The sequence below is a fragment of the Trachemys scripta genome, chromosome 1 (assembly GCF_013100865.1).
Source record: "Trachemys scripta elegans isolate TJP31775 chromosome 1, CAS_Tse_1.0, whole genome shotgun sequence".
Taxonomy (NCBI): Eukaryota; Metazoa; Chordata; order Testudines; family Emydidae; genus Trachemys; species Trachemys scripta.
The window spans coordinates 231,679,166-231,702,159 of NC_048298.1; the positions used below are offsets into that span (position 1 = coordinate 231,679,166).

The 22,994-nt window shown below is 40.5% G+C and overlaps 1 protein-coding gene across 1 annotated transcript; it reads left to right on the plus strand.

The window, feature by feature from the left end:
- The first annotated feature begins 309 nt into the window (after window positions 1–309).
- CNOT11 (CCR4-NOT transcription complex subunit 11) lies at window positions 310–21,025 on the plus strand. Its single transcript, XM_034757991.1, has 7 exons — window positions 310–901; window positions 4,320–4,484; window positions 10,512–10,664; window positions 11,012–11,214; window positions 13,258–13,460; window positions 19,420–19,516; window positions 20,746–21,025. The coding sequence occupies exons 1-7, from the start codon at window positions 469–471 to the stop codon at window positions 20,941–20,943; spliced, it is 1,452 nt and encodes a 483-aa protein (XP_034613882.1). The 5' UTR covers window positions 310–468; the 3' UTR covers window positions 20,944–21,025.
- The last annotated feature ends 1,969 nt before the right edge of the window (window positions 21,026–22,994 follow it).

Genomic DNA, 22,994 nt, shown 5'->3' on the forward strand with positions numbered 1-22,994 from the left:
CGGGAGAAGCCCGCACATGCCCCGCCTCCCTGGGCGGAGCCCCCGTCCCCGTTAGCAGCGAGCAAGGCCTTGCCTCCCACGGGGGCAGCCGCCGGCCGAGCCCCTGCTGCCGTAGCTCCCTTCCGCCTCCCCCTACACAACCACCTGGGTTGTTGAACGATAGTGTCGCAAAGTTAAACACGCCAGAGCGCCACTTTACGGTGGCGGCAGCCAATCCTTTGCCTCACTCCGGCTCCCGTTGGGGCAGCCGCCGGCCAATCCCCAGCCGGGATAGCTCCCTCCCTCCTCCTCCTACAACAACAACAACCACCCTATGGTCTGTTGAGCGACAGTGTCGTAAACGCGCCGTACCGGAGCCGGCGCGCAGCTTTACGGCAGCAGCGGCCCGACAAGCTCGGCGGGGTGGGGGGAGGCGGTGCGGAGCCGGCCCGCCGGGGTGTGCACGCGCGCGCTCGCGCGGGGAGCTGGATGCCAGGGGGCGGGGGTAGCCCGGCGCCCTGCACTCTGGTGGGAGCGGAGGCGGGGGCCCCCGGCGCCGGCGGGGAGGCGGGCGGCGCGGCGGCCCCGGCGGGCAGGATGAGCCTGTCGCCCAAGGAGCTCTCCAGCCTGCTGAGCATCGTGTCGGAGGAGGCGGGCGGCAGCACCTTCGAGGGCCTGTCCAGCGCCTTCCACCACTACTTCGGCAAGGCCGAGCACTTCCGCCTGGGCTCGGTGCTGGTGCTGCTGCTGCAGCAGCCCGACCTGTTGCCCAGCCCCCCGCAGCGCCTCACCGCGCTCTACCTGCTCTGGGAGATGTACCGCACCGAGCCGCTGGCCGCCAACCCCTTCGCCGCCATCTTCGCCCACCTGCTCAACCCCGCGCCCGAGCGCGGCGACGAGGCCGAGCGGCCGCCGCTGTCAGGTACCGCCCGGGGCGCGGGGGCTTCCGCTGAGAGACCGGCTCCGCTTCTCGGCGGCCGGCACGGCGCTGCGAGGCCCGGTCCCCGCGGGGTGGGGGCGCCGCTGAAGTGGCTCCCGGGCTGTGGGCGCTCAGCAGAGCTCGGGCCCGAGTCTTTCGGGGGAGACAAGCGGGGGCCTGGAAGGAGGCTCCGCTCGGAGCGATGCTTCGCTTTGTGTCCACTGGGCCGGAGCCTGCCCCAGCCCCCTTCTCTAGGCCCTGTGTGCGGGGGAGAGGGCTGCATTTTTCACACAAGTTTTCAGAAGGTTAAGTTACATCTTTATTCAGCAAAGTCCACTCCCTTTCCTTCAGCTCCTCTGGTTCCAGCGCCTGTCCCCTTAGCTCTTCACTCATCTAAATTGCCCTCTAGCAAGTAGCAAAAGAAACCCGGATTATTCTCATGTCAAACACTTCAAAACAATCCTTTCGGGCCTTTTTTACACATTATAAAACACCATCCACCCTTTTCCTTTGCAGTGTAGTTCAGAAAACCTGGTTAAAAGCACATCTCAACAGCGGTCATGCACTTCCCCATTCAATTGGCAGTGCACATCACTCTGGCTCTCAGTTTTGGGGGCATTAGATTAAAGCCATGAAAACCAAGAAGCTGTGCATACGGATAAATTACCCCTCCAAAATCAGAAGGATTCAGATTAAGGTAACTAATATACATAACAGATAAACTGAAGAGAGACAGGCATGCTTAACTCTGTTCCCCAACATGGAGAGATCTTGATTGTTTGAAGCCAGGTAAGAGGCTGTTTGTGCCTGGGGGAATTTGCAAGAAGTGAGGTTTTCCTGTTCTCAGTACAAATGAATCCCTGGAATAGGTCCCTCTCTGTGTGATCCAGGGCCAAAAGGGGACCCTCTGCTCCAGATACTTATTTTTATGGGGGGCAAGGGACAGGAAAGCCTCACTTCTTTAATTTAGTGCCCCCCAAACTGGGAATCAGAGTGATGAGTACTGAGTGACGCATGACCCCTGTTGAGAGGTGTGTTTAAATATTTTGTCTTTGAAATTGCCCTACAATGAAAAGGGGGGTGGGGGTTGCTGTTTTGTGATTAAAGAAGGCCTGAGTCACTTAAAAATAAGCGTTTGATATGAGAATGATCAGGGTTTGCTTTGAAGAACTGGAGGGATTAATATAAGGTGCTGAAACCAGAGGAACTGAAGGAAAGGGAATTTGGAGAGGCAGTGTCATTTGATTAACTTCTAATTTAATCACACTGTAAAAAAACACCTTAAATTCCAGACAAACACTGGAAAGAACAGAATCTTTTGTGAAAGATTCTGCGCTCCACACTACTTTCCTGCATTAGAGAGCTGAGGGAGCACCCAGTCAAGCTTTTTAGAAAACAAAACAAGTTCCTTGTATTTTTAACTTAAAAACAAGCAGGGATTTTTTTGTTTTTGGTTTTTTTTTTTTTTGCCAAGTAACTTCTTTAGATTGTTGGATTATAGCTTGTTTGCAAACAGCTCATTGTGAGTGTTCAAAACCTGAGCCATTTGTACCCCTTGGTCACATGTAAAATGTTTCATCTCTGATTGGATGTTATTTTTAGCCTCTGATTTCTGGAACAAATACAAATGAATTCTGGATTCTTTCTGAGTTTTAATAGTTTAAAACTTGCTTTTTCAGCAAAACTTTCACTTCATTAATATTTTCTAGACTATTTATTGAAAGCACAGTCAACTTGTTTGAACATTTAAATATTAAAGCAAACTTTTTTTTTGGGGGGGGGGGGGCAATATTCTCCAAGCCCTGTTGGTGACAGTTTAGAATGTGGGGTAAAGGGTGTTGAACTTTACAAGCACTGCTCTAGAGAGTATATAAACTTGCTATATTCCACTAATTTAAATCCAAGTGATTTTCAAATCCGAACTTCCCCTCAGCTGAAAGTAAAATTCTGTGGATTCACACTGATGGCTATTAGAATGATTATCTTTGATGAGACTACTTGAAATATTGTCCTTTGGTATATATTTCAGTAAGGAGTATTTATAACATGCTGCAAAATGAGTCTAAAATATTTATAACTTAATTTGAAAAGTTCAAATTTTAAAGTCTATTAAAGTTACTATAGTGCTTACTAAGATGTATGGATGTGCCAAGTTTAAATTTTATTTACATTGAAAACTAAAATGGCTAAAGTACAAAATTCAAAACTTACAAAGTATTATAAATTCTGCTTTAACAAAAAATGGAGATCTTGTTTTACACTTTTGATAGCTATAAACTTCTAAAAACAGGCAAGTTCTGCTCAGTCTTAAAGGGATACTTTCAGTTTTACATGGCCCAAAAATAAAGATCCATAAAACTTTGTTTATAAACATTCAAGACTAATAGAAATGTTTCCATAATTTTAACAAAGTTGTTTTGAAACAAACATTCCCTGCAGTGTATGAAGCCCAAACTCAGCAGCATTAAGAACCTGAAAGAGAAACTGATGTGATTTGTATTTCTTGGCTTTGAAATGAAAATCAAACTATAAATAGTGACAGGTAAACTGGATTCTAAAAGTTTTTCACTTTGAATAATTTGTAAAGTTAATAACAACTTGTTCACCACAAACTACAATGAATATTAGGGCTGTGACTAGCAATGTGCCTGTTATTTGTTAATAATTGATCATTGGTCTAAATTAGAAAACAAAACGATGCATCAAGACTGCTTGACATTCAAAACCAAATTTAAAAAGTTGTGTGGGGAAGGGTTGGGAGCTGTTTACTACTTCTGGTGAATTTTTCTCTTCTCTTCCTTTCCTGATGGCCTGTTTGTATTCAGTGTTCTCTTACAGAAGGGTTCAGCTTCCCTTGTATTTGCCTAGTTTTAATCAAATTGCCTTTCTTTGCTGGAGCACCCAAATGCAAACTATTCCCCAAAGTGTAACAGAGCTTGATATGACTACCTAGGTCTCATAGATGCAATTTCAGTTTAAGAGCTTATGTTTTACTAATATGAATGACCAAATATTGGTAACAGCTGAAGAACTAGGTTTTATTAATTATAATATTAAACTAATTTTAGATGGCTTCCTTGGCCCTTATGGTATGCTGTGACCTAGCCTTCAACCCAAAAATGGAGACATAGGGTTGTTGAAGTAAGTCTAAAACTATTTAATAGTTAAAACCAAAGAAACCTTAGGTTTAGTTCATGAGACAGTTTAAGCAAAATTATTCTGTATAGCTCATATTTAAATGCTGCAGAGGTGTGGATTTAATTTAAAATATTAACACAACTGAATATTCTTTTTGTTGGCCTAATTCATACATTTTAATATTTGTGCCATAGTTTGTTTAGTAGACATCGCTCCTTCATAGTAGAAAGTGCAAAGTATTAATTGCAACTGTATAACAAGTGAGGAAAATTGTTTTTCTCAGGTTTCTTACCTCCCATAACTCCACCAGAAAAATTCTTCCTTTCTCAACTGATGTTGGCTCCTCCTAGAGAACTCTTCAAGAAGACTCCTCGACAGATTGCCTTAATGGATATAGGAAATATGGCCCAGTCAGTAGATATAAGTGGACTTCAGCTAGCACTAGCAGGTAAGAAATAACAAACCATTTTAGGTATATCCTGACAGCTTTTCCTTGAGATAATAGTGAAAGTGAGATATTTCTTTTTAAGTGTAAAATGAGTTGAGCTATAATTCTAGACTGTAGGAACTTTAAGCACAGGGCATTTTTAACTGCCTTATATTTGGCTAAAAAGCAAGTTTTATACATGGAATTTTCCTCTTTGAGGCTGTGAAGACACTTTTTTACAATATAGGAAAAGGCTTTCCATCTGAAAAATGTCTTTTGTTCTGTTGGCAGTTTTCATTCTTAAATTTTATTCCCTTGTATCTTGTGCAGTATTTCCAATTTCAGAAACACAGGATAACTTACTATCAGGCAGCCATTATGCCGCTTTCTTCAGTTATATCTTTTGGCAAGACCAGGTGTTATAACTGAATTTTTGGTAGTTTTTATAAATCTGAGATGATTTAGGTTTTTGTTACTTCCTAAGTATTGCCTCCATATTGGGAAGGTGGCTAATTTGGCTGACTGTATCTAGTAAAAGTGATGCTTTTAGACCACTTGGCAGGAGAAAGAGAGAAAAAGGTGGTGGTTGTGAGTCATCTCTTTTAGTAGGTCACTTTTGGAGCTACTGATTAAAACAGTAGGAAAGATGGATATAGTGAATGGGGGCCTGTTTGGAGCACCAAAAATCCAAGTGTGGCCTTATAAGGATTTGATAACCATTGGTTATGGTTTCAAAACTGTTTTTTTTCTCATTGTTTGAGAACTAACTTTTTAATACCTAATCTTGGGATAATTAGACAAATATTAGTGTGATATTCAACCTATTGCCTGAGTTTTCCTGCCTTAGTCTGGTGTCTCCCTCTTTGAATCTTTCTGAGCATTTTTGTGAATTCTGTATTCTTTGACTTAAACTTTCAAAAATGACTTGACACTTTGGTTGCCCAAATTACAAAGCATTGAAGGGGTCTGATTTTTCACAAGAGCTGTGTACCTGCCCTCTGAAAATCAGGTCCCTTTTGAATGGTGTTAAATTAAGAACCCAAAATTACTACATTTCCTGTTTTTGCTGGAAGTTCCATTCATTTTGGTTTGTCTTGTCTCCAAAATACAAAGCCAGTAGTATTTTTGAAAATGGAACAAATTCATTGATATTGGTTACTTTTAAAAATAAGTAGCTGAATGTGCAATGCTTATTCTATATGTAGTGGATACAACAAAATTATACAGTAAATCACATACATAACTAATTTGACTACATAGAGACCTTAGGCTATCTTTGATCTGACATGCTCATGAGAGAGACAATGTGACTGAGCTAATATCTTTTATTGAACCAACTTCTGTTAGTGAGAGAGACAAGATTTGTTTCTTGGAATAAATGCCTGCCATTGTCTGTGCCTCATATGAAGGCAACTCCTCTTGCTGCAGTCTTGACACCTACGAATCACCTTTTTGATTGGCTTCTCCATTTATAAAATAGCTTGTTTCAAGTCCATATTTTTCCCAGTAATAGAAGATGTAGAAAAGAAGTTAACTGAGTAGTCCATAAAATATAAAAAGAGTGAAACAAAAATGCTTAAACTTAAAAACTATTGAGATCTTTGTTTATATTTGTCCCTGTTTCATGGCTGATCTTGTCCTGTAAGGGTTGTAAATCTTGATGGCTTTTGTAAAGGTGTTTTCCTATTCAGAATATCCCTGGATTCATTTTAGGGACAAATTTGTTCTAGAATGTACCTCACAAAGAATTACTCCTATTCAAAAAAATTTAAAGCATTCTGTCAGGATAACTATCCTGAACGTTAAATTACATATGGGAAAGACAACTAATGTATTCTGTCCTTTAATATCTGATCTTACTTAGGTCTGCGTAATATCCTAAGTAACACTCAGAATTTAAATGTGAACAATTTGACTTGCAGCTGTAATTGCTTTTTTTAAAGGGCAGAAATACAGTTTCATGAGGGCTTTAGATTTTTTTTGTTTGATCAGTATTAACTTCAACCTGCTGATTTGCAGAATGTTTTTGCAAAATTTGCCCTATTTGCTTCTGTTTCTTCAGTTGTACTTCTGCCTGTTTGGATCATTATCCTGCCAAAAAACGTCATTTTCTGATGCTGGTGGAAAAAGGAAGTTTTCTGGCAAAATACTGCCTTTATTCGATATGGTTAGCCTGACAGAAGACTACGTTGGTTAAGGGTAATTGGCTTGTAGTCAAAGCTGCTTTTTCCAATACATTTCAGCACCTTCCGTTAGGAATCAAAGGAAGCTTCCTGCAATTTACAGAAGAGGAAAAAATGTAGCACCACAATAGATCTGCAACAACTGCTTGCCTTTGAATAGCTTTTTTTACTTTAAGTGGCTTGGGTTAAGGTGCTTATGCTCTTCCCATAAACAAATTAATCTTTAGCTCTTTTATTAAGGATTCTGCTTTAAATACAGCTTTTGCTTTCTTTAATCCCAAAGAATCAATCTGGCTTGATCCTGTAACCTTCTGTATGTGGGCAGACTGCAGTGATCACATGAAGCTTCACTGAGTTCATTTGAGGCTCCTTTCAAGCCCAAGAGGCTTCATGTGTGCACTGAATTGCAAGACTGGGGCCTAAACCTATTGTAGATCTCATAATATCTGATGGTATTTTATTCTCTGGGAATACTGGGGTCCAAATCAAACCTATAATTTACTAGCAACTATTGACCAGCTATGACCTTAAGTTGCACACCACAGTGCCACCAAACTGAAATGATATCTACCGTATATACTCATTCGTTAGCCCGTTCATTTATAAGCCGACCCCCCAGGATGGTTAGGTAAAAGTAGCAAAAACTGTATGACCCTTTCATAAGCCAGCCCTATATTTCTGGGGTTGGCAAACTTTGGCTCCCGGCCTGTCAGGGTAAGCTGCTGGCGGGTTGGGACGTTTTGTTTACTTGGAGCATCTGCAGGCACGGAGCCCCTCAGCTCCCAGTGTCCGCGGTTTGCCGTTCCCAGCCAATGGGAGCTGCGGGAAATGGGAATGGCTGGGAATGGCGAACTGCAGCTACAGGGAGCTGAGGGGCTCCGTGCCTGCAGATGCTCCAGGTAAACAAAACGACAATGTATTAGATATTCAATTTAATGATTCCATAGAGCTTAAAATCATCAAATTTTGGTGTAGACACGTTTATAAGCTGACCCCGCCCTTTGATGCGTCATTTTTTTACCAAAAATATTCGGCTTATGAACGAGTATATACGGTACTCATCTTTTAGATGTGACATTTAGCCTGTTGGATTAATTGTAATGCGCAGGAGTTGGTCAAGAATATTCCGAAAAATATTCTTTTTAGGATTGTATACTGGAGTTCTAACCAGTTTATAAACCAGTAGAAGCATTCTGAAAATTGATGAAATTGGATTTTTATTTTTTGCAATCAAGTACCTTTTCTTGGGAAACTGCTAAGAAAGTAATCAAGTATATAATATATATCCTTGAAGGAAAAATATCCTACCAAGTTAATTCAGTGAGTCAATATTCAGATAAAATAGAACAGAAAACCACCAGATACTTTGCAAAAAATAACTTCTGCTTATTCCTTTGCTTTGATGGAAAAGGTACATCCTTGTTCCCTTGCCAGCCATAGGAAATACACCTAGAAAAAACCTTTGGACTCAGCAGGCTATCATTATCTGTGGAAGAGAGTTCTGTTATCTAACATTGAGTCTGTTTTTGAGAGTGGGTTCAGTTAAAATTTTGAACACTAGATAATTAGGGGACCATATCTAGCATGAAGAACATTTCTACGGAGAAAAGCTCTGAGTACTAGCTCACCAGGTTCTAAATAAAGGAGAAAGTATAAATAGCTTCAGTGTAGGTAGAGGCAATATACAAGCTCAGTTACACAGAAAATGAAGCAGTAGTTTAATTTCAGGATGGTGTCTCTTCAGTGACTGCTGGGCCCAAAACAAGAGCTGTATTAGTTATGGGACCAAGATGTCAAGCTTCAAATTATCAGAGGCTGAATCCATTGAGGAGCATGCTATTTACTCCCTGAATGACTAGATAAGCACATACTTAGACTTCCCCTTGCAGATGGACTCTGTTAGCAATGCTCTAGGGCTGGCATCTGTTAATCAGCTACTGACTTTCATGCAGTAAGGTTGACCTATTTTAAAATGAACTGTTCAGGGTGACAGAAGGTAAAGACATCCTTTCTGACAGTGGTAGAGAGAGCTGGAGCCTGAAATTTAGGATTAGGAATAAAGGGTCAGCCACTCCCAGTCCTCAGCTTGTTTGAGCACTCCTATGACAGAAGCCATGTTATGATTTCTCAGAATGTATCCATAATTTTAAAACTTATTTTCCTTTCTCTATAACCAGCTTTGCAGTAACAAAGAATATCTACTGGATTTAGTAGTATGTAATGTTTCCTATGCTGTATAATTTGGCCTTTTTAGGGGCATTGTCCACCTCTGAACAATTCTTGGTTACAGTGGTAGTCCAGATAGTGCTGGATGTCCCATGCTGCTGGCTCACTTCCAGCTGCATAAATTTTAATTTGTATTAGACTCCTAATATATTTTTTCGATGTAAGCAATTGCAATAGTTGCTACTGGGATGTTGACAACAAATGGGGGAGGGTAGTTAGTCTATGCAACATCACTAAAAACAGTCCACACTGAAAAATCTTTTACCTCTGATTTAGATTTTCTTATGGCCCCCATTATTGTTGAGTCTGAATGCCTATGTTTGTGTGGGTCTTCACACAACAGTGGGGGAAGCGGTAAGAGGGAGGGAGAAATGTGACTGTAAACGCACAATTGGCAGGGGGACAAATGTGGGAAGAATAGTGCATGAAAAACTACTTCGAACTCATTTTTTTGAAACTGACTAGATCAGGGGTTCTGACACTTTCCACAGACTAGGTCACATCCTAGAGCAGGGGTTCTCAACCATTTTATTTCTGAAATCCCTTCTCCCCCGTTCTATAAAAACTTCAGGGCCCTGCGGGGCGCCAGGGCTCAGGGCTTTGGCCCCATGTAGGGCTATCATGTTTCAGGTTCCCTAAAAAAGGACACTGCCAGAGGGCAGAGGCAGAGGGGGCGCTGGAAGGGGGAGTCTCCTAACTCTCCTGTGCCCCTTCTACCCTGACCTCTACACTCCCTTCCTCTGCTTCCTCGGCACTTGGTGCAGCCTGTCTCTCACCTCCAGCAGCTGCACATAGCTTCCCCCCTGGAAACAGCCTCAGCCCGTCCTCTTTCTGCCCTTCCCACCAGCTCACCTGCTGTGAAATGCAGCCCCAACTGGAGCTGCTCCTTGGAGAAGGGGTTCAGGATCTGCAGTGTGAGGCTGACATGCTGCATTATGAAGCTGTTTGGTCCCTCGCAGCTGCCAGATCCTGCCCAATCAGCTGGAAGGGAAGGAACCAGTGATGTGCAGAGACAGCTCTTTCCGAGCTACCTGTGCTCTGCAAAAGCCCGGATATAGCCTCTGATTTGAAAAACCTGCTCAGACAGACAGTGGAGAATCAAAAGAGGCTATGTCTGGGGAAACCTGGCCATATGGTAATCCTAGGATGCCGGGGCTCCTGCCTCGCAGGGCATGGCCTCTTAAAACCAGCTCTTGGCCCCGCAGGGGACTGTGGACCCACTTGAGAACCACTGTCCTAGAGGATTCTCACAGATAGCTTATGTTCTCTCCCATTCACAGTCAATCACCGCATTGCTGCCATTTGCAATTATGTAAACCCTTGTGACAGTTACAACAATTGCTGTTTACATGGAAAAGTAATACTGGGAAAGTGTTAGTATTTTTAGCTATAAAATGCAGTTTTAGGAAGTGGAAAGGAGGAGAGCCAACACCATGTGACTGACCAATCAACTCTTTGCACACCACCAGCAAGTGCTCCATAGCCCACCGTTTACAAACCTGAACTAGATTTCATGTTGACACTGTGTCTTTAAACCAATGCTGTTCTAAAGCTCAGATTGTCTCCTGCTACTTTCAGTATTCCTGACATCTGTATTTTGGTTGTATGCTTTAATATCGTGGCCTGAACTTTTTTTCAGAGCGTCAGTCTGAGTTGCCAACACAGAGCAAAGCTAGCTTCCCCAGCATTCTCAGCGATCCTGACCCAGATTCCTCAAATTCTGGTTTTGACAGCTCTGTTGCCTCACAGATCACTGAAGCTTTAGTGAGTGGACCAAAACCACCTATAGAAAGTATGTGCATCTTTGTTTACTCTTAAATTTCTGTAATCTTTGGGACAATTACTTAAGGATTGACATAAGTGACGTGTTGAGCTACTTTTCTCTAGATTGAATTGTATGTGACCAAGCTCATACGTCATAGTACAAAACTCCAAAAATTAATCTGACTGTACATTGAAAAGTATTACAATTTTGGGGGGGAGAGAGGACCACTCATCAGACTGCTATTGTCACCCTTATATTAAATATACAATATAGTAGCCTTCTAAATTTAAAATGATTTTTCATTGAGTAATACAAAAAGCACTTCACCTCTTTAATTTTCCTTTGAAAGAAATCTTTACAACATTGTCTTTCAGGTCACTTTCGACCAGAGTTTATCCGGCCACCACCTCCACTCCATATTTGTGAGGATGAGCTGGCTTGGCTAAACCCAATAGAGCCAGATCATGCAATTCAGTGGGATAAGTCAATGTGTGTTAAAAACAGCACTGGAGTGGAGATCAAACGCATCATGGCTAAGGCTTTCAAAAGTCCTTTGTCATCTCCACAGCAAACACAGGTGGGTCCTATGTGCCAGCTGCCCTCCCTTCTAATCTTTCCTATGCATGTTTATATTTCATACATTTTAGAAAACTAGGGTCAAATTAAATGACTTAAATAATTTTCATCTCATTATATTTAGGGTTGGTAGAATTCAGTTTTTTAAATAATTTCAGTGGATAATATCAATATTTACTTAAGCATTTTTTAAATGTTTATCAATTTATAATTTCCTGTATTTGTGAACATTTGGGGTCAGGGGTGAGACAGTAAATGTTGAGATTCAAAAAGTTAAAGCTTCATAGCCATTAAAACACGAATTGTCAACATCACATGTCAAAATATACAAAGTAAATATCCTTAAATCAAACTCTTAAGTTTTCAAGCAGCATTGTTCTTACTTGGCCTATCTGTACATTTCAGTTATCGTTGATGGAAATATTTTGCATAGGTGTATATATGGTGAAATCAACATATACAGATAGAAAATTCTAATCCTTCCAAGCCTAATTATATTACATAAAATTAAAATAGTCACATAGCAGACCCAGTGAAGCAGGATGATGGGACTCAAAACAAACAGTAGCCTGAGGTGCTAAGATGGAAGTGCCACTAAAAGATTTAAACTCTCTAAACTCCTGTGTAGAGCACTAATCTGTCTGTGGGCACTCCAGAAGTTTGAAGATTTGTCCTGCCAAGGAGTGGACTTGCTTAAAACTGTCTCCAAATTTAGGAAATCTCAATATTGTTTGAGTTGTCTTGTCTCAATACCAAAATTCCAGAGTCTTGGCTTGTGTATGGTCAAATAAGGAAAGTATTTTTTAAAACTTGTCTATCTGCTGTTTGTACACACACCTTCATTAGCTGAACAAATGCAAAATGTGACTAGTAACTAGCAACAGTATTTCCCTGCTAGGATAACCTTGTTGTAGTAATGCTGTTTCAGGTTTGGCAGAGGCTTTTAATAAGATGGTTATTTAGAAATGCTAAGGGCCTGATCTTGTCTGGCTGAAGTTAGTGTTACTACTGACTTCAATGGGCCTTAGGGCTGGTCTACACTTAGTCCGGACTTCGGACTAAGGTACGCAAATTCAGCTACGTTAATAACGTAGCTGAATTCGAAGTACCTTACTCCGGACTTACCGCGGTCCAGACGCGGCCGGAAGTCTCCCCCCGTCGACGCCGCGTACTCCTCTTGGCGAGCTGGAGTACCGGCGTCGATTGTGAGCACTTCCGGGATCGATCCCAGAACATCGATGGCGTGCCTCCGGACCAGCCGGTAAGTGAAGACTAGGCCTTAGTCTTATCATTGTACTGTATAAGAAGGGAGATGTTCTAGTACAACTATCTCTTTCTGTCTAGGATAACTTATCAAAGTTGTTGGTCAGCTCAGTTCAACAGTGAATTTGCCAGTTCAATGAAAGAGCTAGAGCAAGAGAAAGAAATGAAACTTGGATTATGTGGTTTTAAATTTTTCCACAACATACAAGGCTACTAAGTGCCATGAGCTTCAAAACCTTAGCTTCTTTTAAAGGCTTTTCTGTGCACACTTCCCCTTGATCAGAAACTGAAATATTAGATTTCAGAGTAACAGCCGTGTTAGTCTGTATCCGCAAAAAGAAGAACAGGAGTACTATATGCATCCGAAGAAGTGGGCTGTAGTCCACGAAAGCTTATGCTCTAATAAATTTGTTAGTCTCTAAGGTGCCACAAGTACTCCTGTTCTTCTTTTTTGAAATATTAGAAGAAAACAAAATATGTATAAGAAGAAATACTTAAATCCAAGTGGCTAGAATTCTCCTTTTGTGTAATTTAGATAGATTATTGCTTTTGTTTTGCAGGCTACAACATTTTTGTAAAAAATGCATAACTTGTTGATGATTGTAGGAAACTTTGAGTGGCTGTTAATATCACTGGAATTTCTGCACAAGGCAGAAAATCTTTTATTAAACTAAGTGATAATACAATTCAGATTGGGTTTCTAGTTCACCTGCTCTTGTGTGATCAAACATGTACAGTTTAATTCAAATTTAATATGCTGATGGTTTTCTTTTTTTTATAGCTTCTTGGAGAATTAGAAAAGGACCCCAAGCTTGTTTACCACATTGGCCTCACTCCTGCCAAACTGCCTGACCTGGTGGAAAATAATCCTCTAGTTGCTATAGAAATGTTGCTTAAACTAATGCAGTCCAGTCAGATAACAGAGTATTTTTCTGTCCTGGTCAACATGGACATGTCTTTACATTCAATGGAAGTTGTAAATCGGTAAGTGTTTCTTGTCATCTTAAATCTAAACTTATCTTTGTGAGTTCTTGCACTGGAGTGCTCTGATCAGTGTTGTTTTTATAAAAAAAAATGAAAGCAGAATATTTCACAGGGAGTACCTGATGAGCTTTACTGATCTTGGCTTTATGCGTAGTGGTATAGTCAGATTTGAAAAGTAGCTTGTTCCACTATGCCCCTAAAGGCTACCAAAGTTGGCAGGAGTTAAGGAAATAGCTGTCAAATTTCATTGAAATAGGTTTTGGCCTGAAAAAGATGGTCCTTGTGCACAACTAAGACACATTAAAGCAAGAAAGGGGCAGAGAAGACTCCTCTATGCTCTTTTACCACAGGACATGATCATTGGCTGGAAAAGTGCTGAACTCATCTGACTAAATATACCAATTTATACTATATAAGCAGACTCACTAAAATGCAGTGAAGTAGCTTTGAATTACCTGGCCTCTTGCCAAAAGAACTCTGAACTCTATCACTCAAAACTGCCTGTATGTCAAGTTAGTTTAATCCCTTTTATTGGTTTGTTTATATGAAAGGTGTAATACTGCTAATTAATTCAAACAAATGTAATAAACACTTCTGCATGAAATGCCACTAAAATGAGAGGCACTGTTCATTTCAGTAGGAGTATTCATAGAAATAATTTTGCAATATACACCTCTACCTCGATATAATGCCACCCGATATAACACTAATTTGGATATAACGCGGTAAAGCAGCGCTCCGGGGGGGCAAGGCTGCGCACTCCGGTGGATCAAAGCAAGTTCAGTATAACGCGGTATCACCTATAACACGGTAAGATTTTTTGGCTCCCAAGGACAGCATTCTATCGAGGTAGAAGTGTATCTTAAAACAAGGCTGTCTGTAGTAGTGGTTTTGCCTGTGTGATATGCGTCTTGTGTCCACCATTTTGTTCTGCAAATGAAATAGGGCAAATCTTGAAATCTTGCTTCTTCTTGAAATTCACATTTATATCCCACCTCTTAATATAAAAGTGTAGTTATATTGGGTTAATGGCAATCTCAGATTCACCTTTGATATTGAAATTGGAGACAGATTTCAGTGTCATTTTTCAGGGTGGATTTGATTTAAATCACTAGTCAGGAAGACTCGATTTAATCATAGATTTCTACATAAAAGTGCATTCATGTTGGTTGTTATAACCTTAATACATATTCTTCACAACTCAGAGATAGATGTAGGTTTCATTTTTCGAAGGCACACGCTATACATTTTTAAAGTGATTTATTTTGAAAACCTTTCAGATGAGTTTTACAGCTACATCTGAAAATGAATGATTGTTTGGTTATTTCATTTACCAAAGGTAATTGAAGCAGATATTTATGAAGTTCACCTCCCAATGACTATCTCCAATTCAAGAGGTTAATCATTAATATTTGAAGGATTTTCTTGCCATGCTGTATTAGGAGAACATCACCAAACAGACATTTAAATTGTTTTATTTAACTAAAACAATAACGTTATATATTCTGGATTTTTTTTCTTCAACAGCAAACATATAATATTTTAACAAAACAAGCATGAATTTTTTAAAATTAAGTTAAACATTCAAGTTTTTTAAAATCAGGTTTGTTTTGTTAAAATTGTTTTTAACTAAAATAGTTAAATATTTGTTTAAAAAAAAACAAAAATTAAATTGACTATGTCAGCCAGGTCAACATGATAAACTTAAAATATTGGCTTTTGCAGCTAACTTGGTTGACTTCACCTTCATTTTCCAGCTCATAATCTGGAAAAGAAAAACAAGCTATCCTGCTTTTTCAGGTCCCAATCAGTTTCTCAATTTGGAATGAATTAGTTTAAAGGAAGAAAATATTCTTTCTACAGTGGCAGAAGAAACTACTGCTGTTAAAAGTGAGATTATCACTTCAGCAGTCTCTGAATCCAAGTGCTTAAGTGATTTCCACCAGTTCACTGATGTGACTTTCTTTAAAACATCATCAGCAAACATATATTTCTTGAATGGTTCTTATTCCCAAACTGGGTCTCTTTTATGACCTGCTGCCATTATAGGTTTTCCCTTCTAGTGAGAGAATGGTATAGTACAGGGATCAGCAACCTTTGGCCCACGGCATGTCAGGGAAAGCCCCTGGCGAGCCGGGCCGCTTTACCTGCCGTGTGCACAGGTTTGGCCGATCACCGCTCCCACTGGCCAGTGGGGGCTGCGGGAAGGGCGTCCAGCACATGTGAAGGGTGAGATTGTCGTTTTTGCCTAGACTTTATGGAAATACAATCTGGGAGCATTTTAATACCAAAACCACTACTAGCGTGACACTGAGGAAGTACTGCTTCTGCAAGGGTAAACTTACAATCTTGTTTCCTTGTTGCTCACTTTCTCTCTCGTCAAACACCTCCCATGTTATCTCTCCTGTTTTGCAGCAGGCAGAATGAACAGGAGCAGCAAGAAACATGCAGTTCTTGTTCATTCAGTCAGCTGGAAAGCAGTGCCACCTGCCATAGAGGGAAAAGCCCTACATCTGGAATCAGTGCAGTGATTCTTTAACAGAAGGTTCTGCTAGATCATGTGTTACTTTTAAAAGAGTCTACTTAGAGATGCTGACAGAAATGGATTTTGATGCCTCTTTATAATGCTACACTTATGGATGCCGTAAACTTCTAGAGCAAAAGATCCATTGCGTACGATGGGTACAACAGAACTGGGGCATTTATTTGCTTTTATTTACATTATACACAAACTAGATTAAAAAACATTTAAATTGCAGTCACACTCACGAGTTAGAAAATGCCAGAATAAAACTTGTCTGTGCAGCTTTAATTCGCCCCCCCCTTATGCCTGTACATTTATAGTCTTTATTTACATGATCACATACAATTTTTCCACAGGACCCCCACCGCCTTCAGTGCACAGGATGTACTTGCTCTGGGTTTGAATCAGGGTTGTGTAGTGAAGCAGACTATCTAGAACCCTGCCTCCTTTGTTGCCCAACTTGGAAGGTGTGTAGTGAAGAGAGAGGATGACCTCATGGTTAAGGCAGTTGGAGAATTGTATTCTGTCTCTGCCAGAGTTTTTGTGTGATGTTACACAAGTCACTTGAACCAAACACTTCGCATGTGATCACTAAGTGTGTGCTCCTCATTTTCTGGGTGCCTGACTTGATTTGCAGAAGTGCTGAGCATTCAGAGCAGGGTTTGAATAGTATGCAGTAAATAAGACTTAAGGCCCAAGGGCCACATAGTGAACAATGAATATAAAACAAAATATTGAGTAGCTGCTCTGCTCACTTAGTGAGCATCATCCATCCTGTGCACTAAATGAACTAGAGGTCTTGTGGAAAAAATACTGTATCATAATGCATACACACAAGGGAGCCAAATTAAGACTGCACAGGCAACCTTAATTCAGGTACTTTCACTACAAAAGTTTTTTCCTGCTGATAATAGGTCATCTTAATTAATTAGCCTCTTAGAGTTGGTATGGCATCGTGTGTGTGTGTACACTCTTATTATATGTTCCATTCTATGCATCCGATGAAGTGGGCTGTAGCCCACGAAAGCTTATGCTCAAATAAATTTGTTAGTCTCTAAGGTGCCAAAAGTACTCCTGTTCTTTCTAACTTGAGTGTTTGACTGACATGAAGGCCACCCCCTGCCATAATTTCAAGTCCCTGTTCCAAAGCATGGGGGCAGGAGAGTGCTTCAGAATATTTTAACATGGGCAAAACTTATTTTTCTCTTGTCTTATTCTTTGAAATGGCTGAATTATTTTGGTTAACATTTAAAAAAAATAATCAAGCTGAGGTGTAGACATCCAGCATGTAAAATTTCAGCACAGATATTAAAGTTTGACAAAGTTATAAGCAACTGAAAACAGGGTCTTAATGGGAAGTGTAGTGCTACCTTACTGTGAAGTGCTACCAACCCCACCTATAATACAGCTGACTTTTTTTTTTTTCTCCCCCCCTTCTGGCATCAGAGATGCACTCAAATTCGCTTAGTTGGGACAAACTACTGCCAGATAAGTATGTTCTGAGAAGTTTTATTATAATAGGCTTGGATGTTGACTTCCAGATCTATTCTAATTGGCCAGTTGGGTTTCATACCCATGATTAAATGTTCCTGTAGTGACATGTAGCTTGCTTGTATGTTCACACATTAAGCAACTATTTTTGAAGGAGAAACCTAATTCTTCTTTCCCACATGCCAAACCCTGTAGTTTTCTACCTTCCTGTCCCCACTTCAGCACTGCCGACTGCTTTTCTTGATGTTTAAAAAAGCAAAACTGCTAACATTGATCTGCATTAGTCTCCTGAGTAAAATGTTTAAAGTATTTAACCTGAAAGTTTCCCAGAGACTACAAGCTAAGTGAGAAGTAGTTGGAACTTCTTCCCCATCTCTCGGTCTTCCAACTATTCACAAGAGGCTGAAGAAACTACCTATTACTATTCAAGTTGTTAAACTTGTGGTTCCATTTCTGCTATGTTGATGAATCCTGCCTCAGTGCACAGTATAAGCACCAAGTCTTCCCTAAACTGCTGAGTTGACAGCTCCACCCACTTTGAGCTTATAGTAGCCATCAAGCTGCTGGGGTCTCCGCTCTGCTTTAGGATGGAATGGCAGTAGGTAAATGGTTCCCGCTCCTGTCTAGTATAACCACAGAAGATCACAGGCATTCTGGTCTCCCCTACACAGTGAAAATCACATCAGTTCTGATGCAGGCAGGGTCCTCTCCACAAAAGATGCAGGCCAGGAGTTTTTCATAGAATTTAAAATGGTTGGCAGTGCCAAAAGGGCAGTTTGAGGTGAGGGAGATCAGGTAAAGTAAATGTCCTGTGGGATATAAAAACACTTGCAAAGTCTTATGATAAGACACTTGCTGACCTACATGCTTCAGTCTTCCTAACCACTTCATTAAAAAGCCAAAACCTTTGTGATCCAGCAAAGTTCCATGTTGGTTGCATAGCAGTCTAGTGCAAGCTGGAGCATCTTGCAGGGCTGGCATCTAACTGGTATACTTCAAATGTGATGTAAGATCATTCATAAGTTGTATTGCCTCTCTTTGTATGTGAGTATTCAAACAACTTGAAACAAAAGTCAGATGGCAGTTGTACACCTTAACGATCCATTAGTATAGTACATGTATTGGGTGATTGAAGATATTTTGTCTATAGCACTATTCTGAAAGCACAAGCTCTCTTGCTTTTTGGTATTTTAAAAAAATGTTCTCTAGCTCTTTCTTTGGTGAGACACTTCTGGTTCTTCACACCAATAGTGTGATTAACATGTTTCGTCATTTGAACTCTTTTGCACTTATTTTGAAATCCAGATATTAATAATGTTCTAATTCCCATGACTTCTAAATGTAGAACCCTGAAAAAAACTAAGCCAAACTAACATTATGAAGCACAAAATCATGCTATTCCAGTTGTGTACTTTAGAAGAAATGCTCGTTTCTATACTTGATATCTGATGCTGATATACACAGTTGCATTTGATGCTTGCTACAGTATGAAATTGTCACTCAGATAAGCTCAATATCTACTCAAATAAGCAACTTGAGAGTTTCTGTTGCTCTGCAAGCAGTGCCCATCATTAGCTTCTGTAGGGTATCTGCTTATTAGACAGGGAGTAAAGATCACATGGGTGCTTTTGACATAGGCCTCCTGCATGCAGACATCTAGAGAGTAACCTTAAATAAAATCAATTTCTGTATTGCACTTGATGTAAAAATAGATTTGCCTTTTGATGTTGGTGTCTGGCTAGTGCAACACACTTATTGGACATAACTAAAATGTTTGGAGTTGTGGGCTTTTGACAACTCCCTGAGACATAACGGTGGATTGTCAATGAATCAGACGCATTTGAATTATGAGATTAACTGTATTTGTCCATTGTTTAATGGTACTATGGATGATTAACTTGCTAGTTTATCTGTACATTAATCAGCTTGTTTTATGTTTAACAGGCTTACTACAGCAGTTGATCTCCCTCCTGAATTTATTCACCTTTATATCTCCAATTGCATCTCTACCTGTGAACAGATTAAGGATAAATACATGCAGGTGGGTATTTGAGAATGACTTGGTTAAAAGTCAAGATGAGGCATATTCAGGTACTGAGATTTAATAAGGTGACTACACTGGGAATTCACATATTCCCTCTTTACAAGTTGTGGCTTCAAGAAGCAAAATACCGCTTTATGAAATTCTGATGTTTAATAAGCATATGATGGAGTAGGGGTTCTTCCTTCAGCATTTTCATAGGGGCACAGATAGTGGTCTTAATTTTCTGCAAAGTACTTCATGCATTTAGTAGCAAAGTAATTGTACAGTGCTTCCCTTACATTATTCAGGTCTATATATGGTGTCAGAGAGGTTCAGATTTCTCACTTGGTACCCTTCTCTCCAGCCACATATTAGATGTTTTGCCTCTTCTCCTTGTCCTCAAGCTTCCAGATCCTTCCACTTCTAACTTTATTTCTGCATAGCTATGTGCTTTGTCATCAGAGAAAAACTCCAGAATCTCCTGCACTTTTCAGTGCTGTAAAGGAAGTGCCCACAGTAACCAAAACAAACAGATGGCATTCTGTTTCTCAGGAGATGCTGTGCAAAAAAGAATTAACTTGAAATGGAAACAATATGGCTCTAAGGGCTAGTGTGTGGCATTTCTAAAACCTTTGCAAAGTGAGGCAGCACTCTGTATTTCTAACTTTCTTGCCTTGAGTTTGGCATGGCTCCCAGCTTTTTAAAATTCCTCCCAGTCTGAAAAAATCCACAACATTCTACATCATCTAGCATGAGGATAAACTATTCTGCAATAATTTCTTTTAGGAAACATTACTCTTAAAATGGGCTCTTTTTCCTAAAAGTAATGACTAAGTTACCTTTAATGCTCAGTACATATATTTAATATCCTCTTGAGTCACTCTATTGTGGAAATATTGTATTAGGATGTAAGTTTTTGCCCTAGAGATAGCCATGCTACCTACCTATAAAGCAAGTGTACAGTGATAGGACCTAGTTCCTACAATCAGTAAAAAAAAATCTCATGCAGGATTGAAGAGCATGTCCAGCTCCCTATCCTTAACATTTATCAGTACTATAGGGCAGCAAACGGGGGGAAATAAAGGGCTAAATGCAGATTGTATAAATCCTGAAGTGAAAAGGTAGGTTAACTGATGTAACTAATTCCTGTTGAATTGTCACAAAATACCAGTACAAAGGGTCAGACTCTTTAGTAGAATTGCTTGGGCATATTTTCAGATATTAAAGCCAGACCTTTTCTGTTTCAGAATCGCCTGGTACGTCTCGTTTGTGTCTTTCTCCAATCTTTGATCCGGAACAAAATTATTAATGTACAGGACTTGTTTATAGAAGTGCAGGCATTTTGTATTGAGTTCAGTCGGATACGAGAAGCAGCTGGCCTTTTCAGATTGCTGAAGACACTGGATACTGGGGAAAATCCTTCAGAGGCAAAAGCTTCAAAATAAGACCCTTTCAAAATTTGGCGAAACAGCGGTCAGCTGAATGTTCTGTATCATTACTTTTTTGTGTATAAATTTTAAACTTAAATCAGTGGATTGCTTGGTTTAATACTGTATAAATAGCATTTTATGCATAAAGCAAGGCAATAAATATTGCTTTTCTGATACTAGAAAAACCTTGAATTTGTTTTGACTTTTGACACTGGACACCCCATATTTTGTCTTGACTATTAAACCTGAGGAACATTAATCCTTAATGGAAGAATCTCCTAAAGTGCAAACATTGTTCCCTTCCAAGGGACTTAAATTTTACTGGACAATTATGTGATGCCGTTGTCCAAGCAAAATAAGTTTGGAGAGGGAAAGACAGAGGATGAGAATGTTCAGTGACTGGTTTCAAATCATGCTCAGCAAGCTTAAATTGCTGCTGCCAACTGAAACAGAGGGAATGTCATCACTCCAAATTCCATCATGCCAATTTTGTTATAATCTCATGGTACCTGTAGAGCAGTAGTTCCCAAACTTTAACAACCTGTGAACCCCTTTCATGAAAACGTAGTGTCTCGTGAACCCCCTCCTAAAAATGAATACTTCCAGGGATTTTCTCCTTTACCTGAGTATAAATTATAAAAGCAGTGATCTTGGAAATACACAACTTGTTTTTATGACATGCTTATTACACACTATTTATTATTAAGTATCAGGGGGTAGCTGTGTTAATCTGTATCTACAAAAACAAGGAGCCTGGTGGCACCTTAAAGACTAACAGATTTATTTGGGCACAAGCTTTCGTGAGTAAAAACCTCACTTCTTCGGATGCATAGAGTGAAAGTTACAGATGCAGGCATTATATACTGACACATGGAGAGCAGGGCATTACTTCGCAAGTGGAGAACCAGTGTTGACAGGGCCAATTCAATCAGGGTGGATGTAGTCCACTCCCAATAATGGATGAGGAGGTGTCAATTCCAGGAGAGGAAAAGCTGCTTCTGTAATGAGCCAGCCACTCCCAGTCCCTATTCAAGCCCAAATTAATGGTGTTAAATTTGCAAATGAATGTTAGTTCTGCTGTTTCTCTTTGAAGTCTGTTTCTGAAGTTTTTTGTTCAATGATAGTGACTTTTAAATCTGTAATAGAATATCCAGGGAGATTGAAGTGTTCACTTACTGGCTTTTGTATGTTACCATTCCTGATATCCGATTTGTGTCCATTTATTCTTTTGCAGAGGGACTGTCCGGTTTGGCCAATGTACATGGCAGAGGGGCATTGCTGGCACATGATGGCATATATAACATTAGTGGATGTGCAGGTGAATGAGCCCCTGATGGTGTGGCTGATGTGGTTGGATCCTCTGATGGTGTCGCCAGAGTAGATATGGGGACAGAGTAGGCAACGAGGTTTGCTACAGGGATTGGTTCCTGGGTTCGTAAAACTACAATACCCACCTGGGGAAGTAAGGAAACAGCTTGACAGAGCAAGATGGGTACCCAGAAATCACCTACTAGAGGACAGGCCCAACAAGGACAATAACAGAACACCACTGGCCATCACCTACAGCCCCCAGCTAAAACCTCTCCAGCGCATTATCCACGATCTACAACCTATCCTGGAAAATGATCCTTCACTTACAGACCTTGGGAGGCAGGCCAGTCCTCGCTTAGACAACCCCCCAACCTGAAGCAAATACTCACCAGCAACTACACACCACACCACAGAAACACCAACCCAGGAACCAATCCCTGTAGCAAACCTCGTTGCCTACTCTGTCCCCTACAATGCCCCTCTGCCATGTACATCGGCTTAGCTCTTGGAAGTTCAGGAGCTCCGGGCTGCTGGCCCCATGCTGCCTGGGGTCCTTAGGGACAGCTCTGTCCACCATTAGGGATTTTTTTCCCCCCCGAGAACCCCCTGGAACATTTTGTGAACCCCAGTTTGGGACCCACTGCTGTAGAGCTTTAGCATATTTTCCCTAGAAATGTAATTTTTTTTTAATGTAATCACTCCTCTTTTAATCTTTAAAGTGATCATGAAGAGGTAGTCAAGAATTCTCTTAAGAT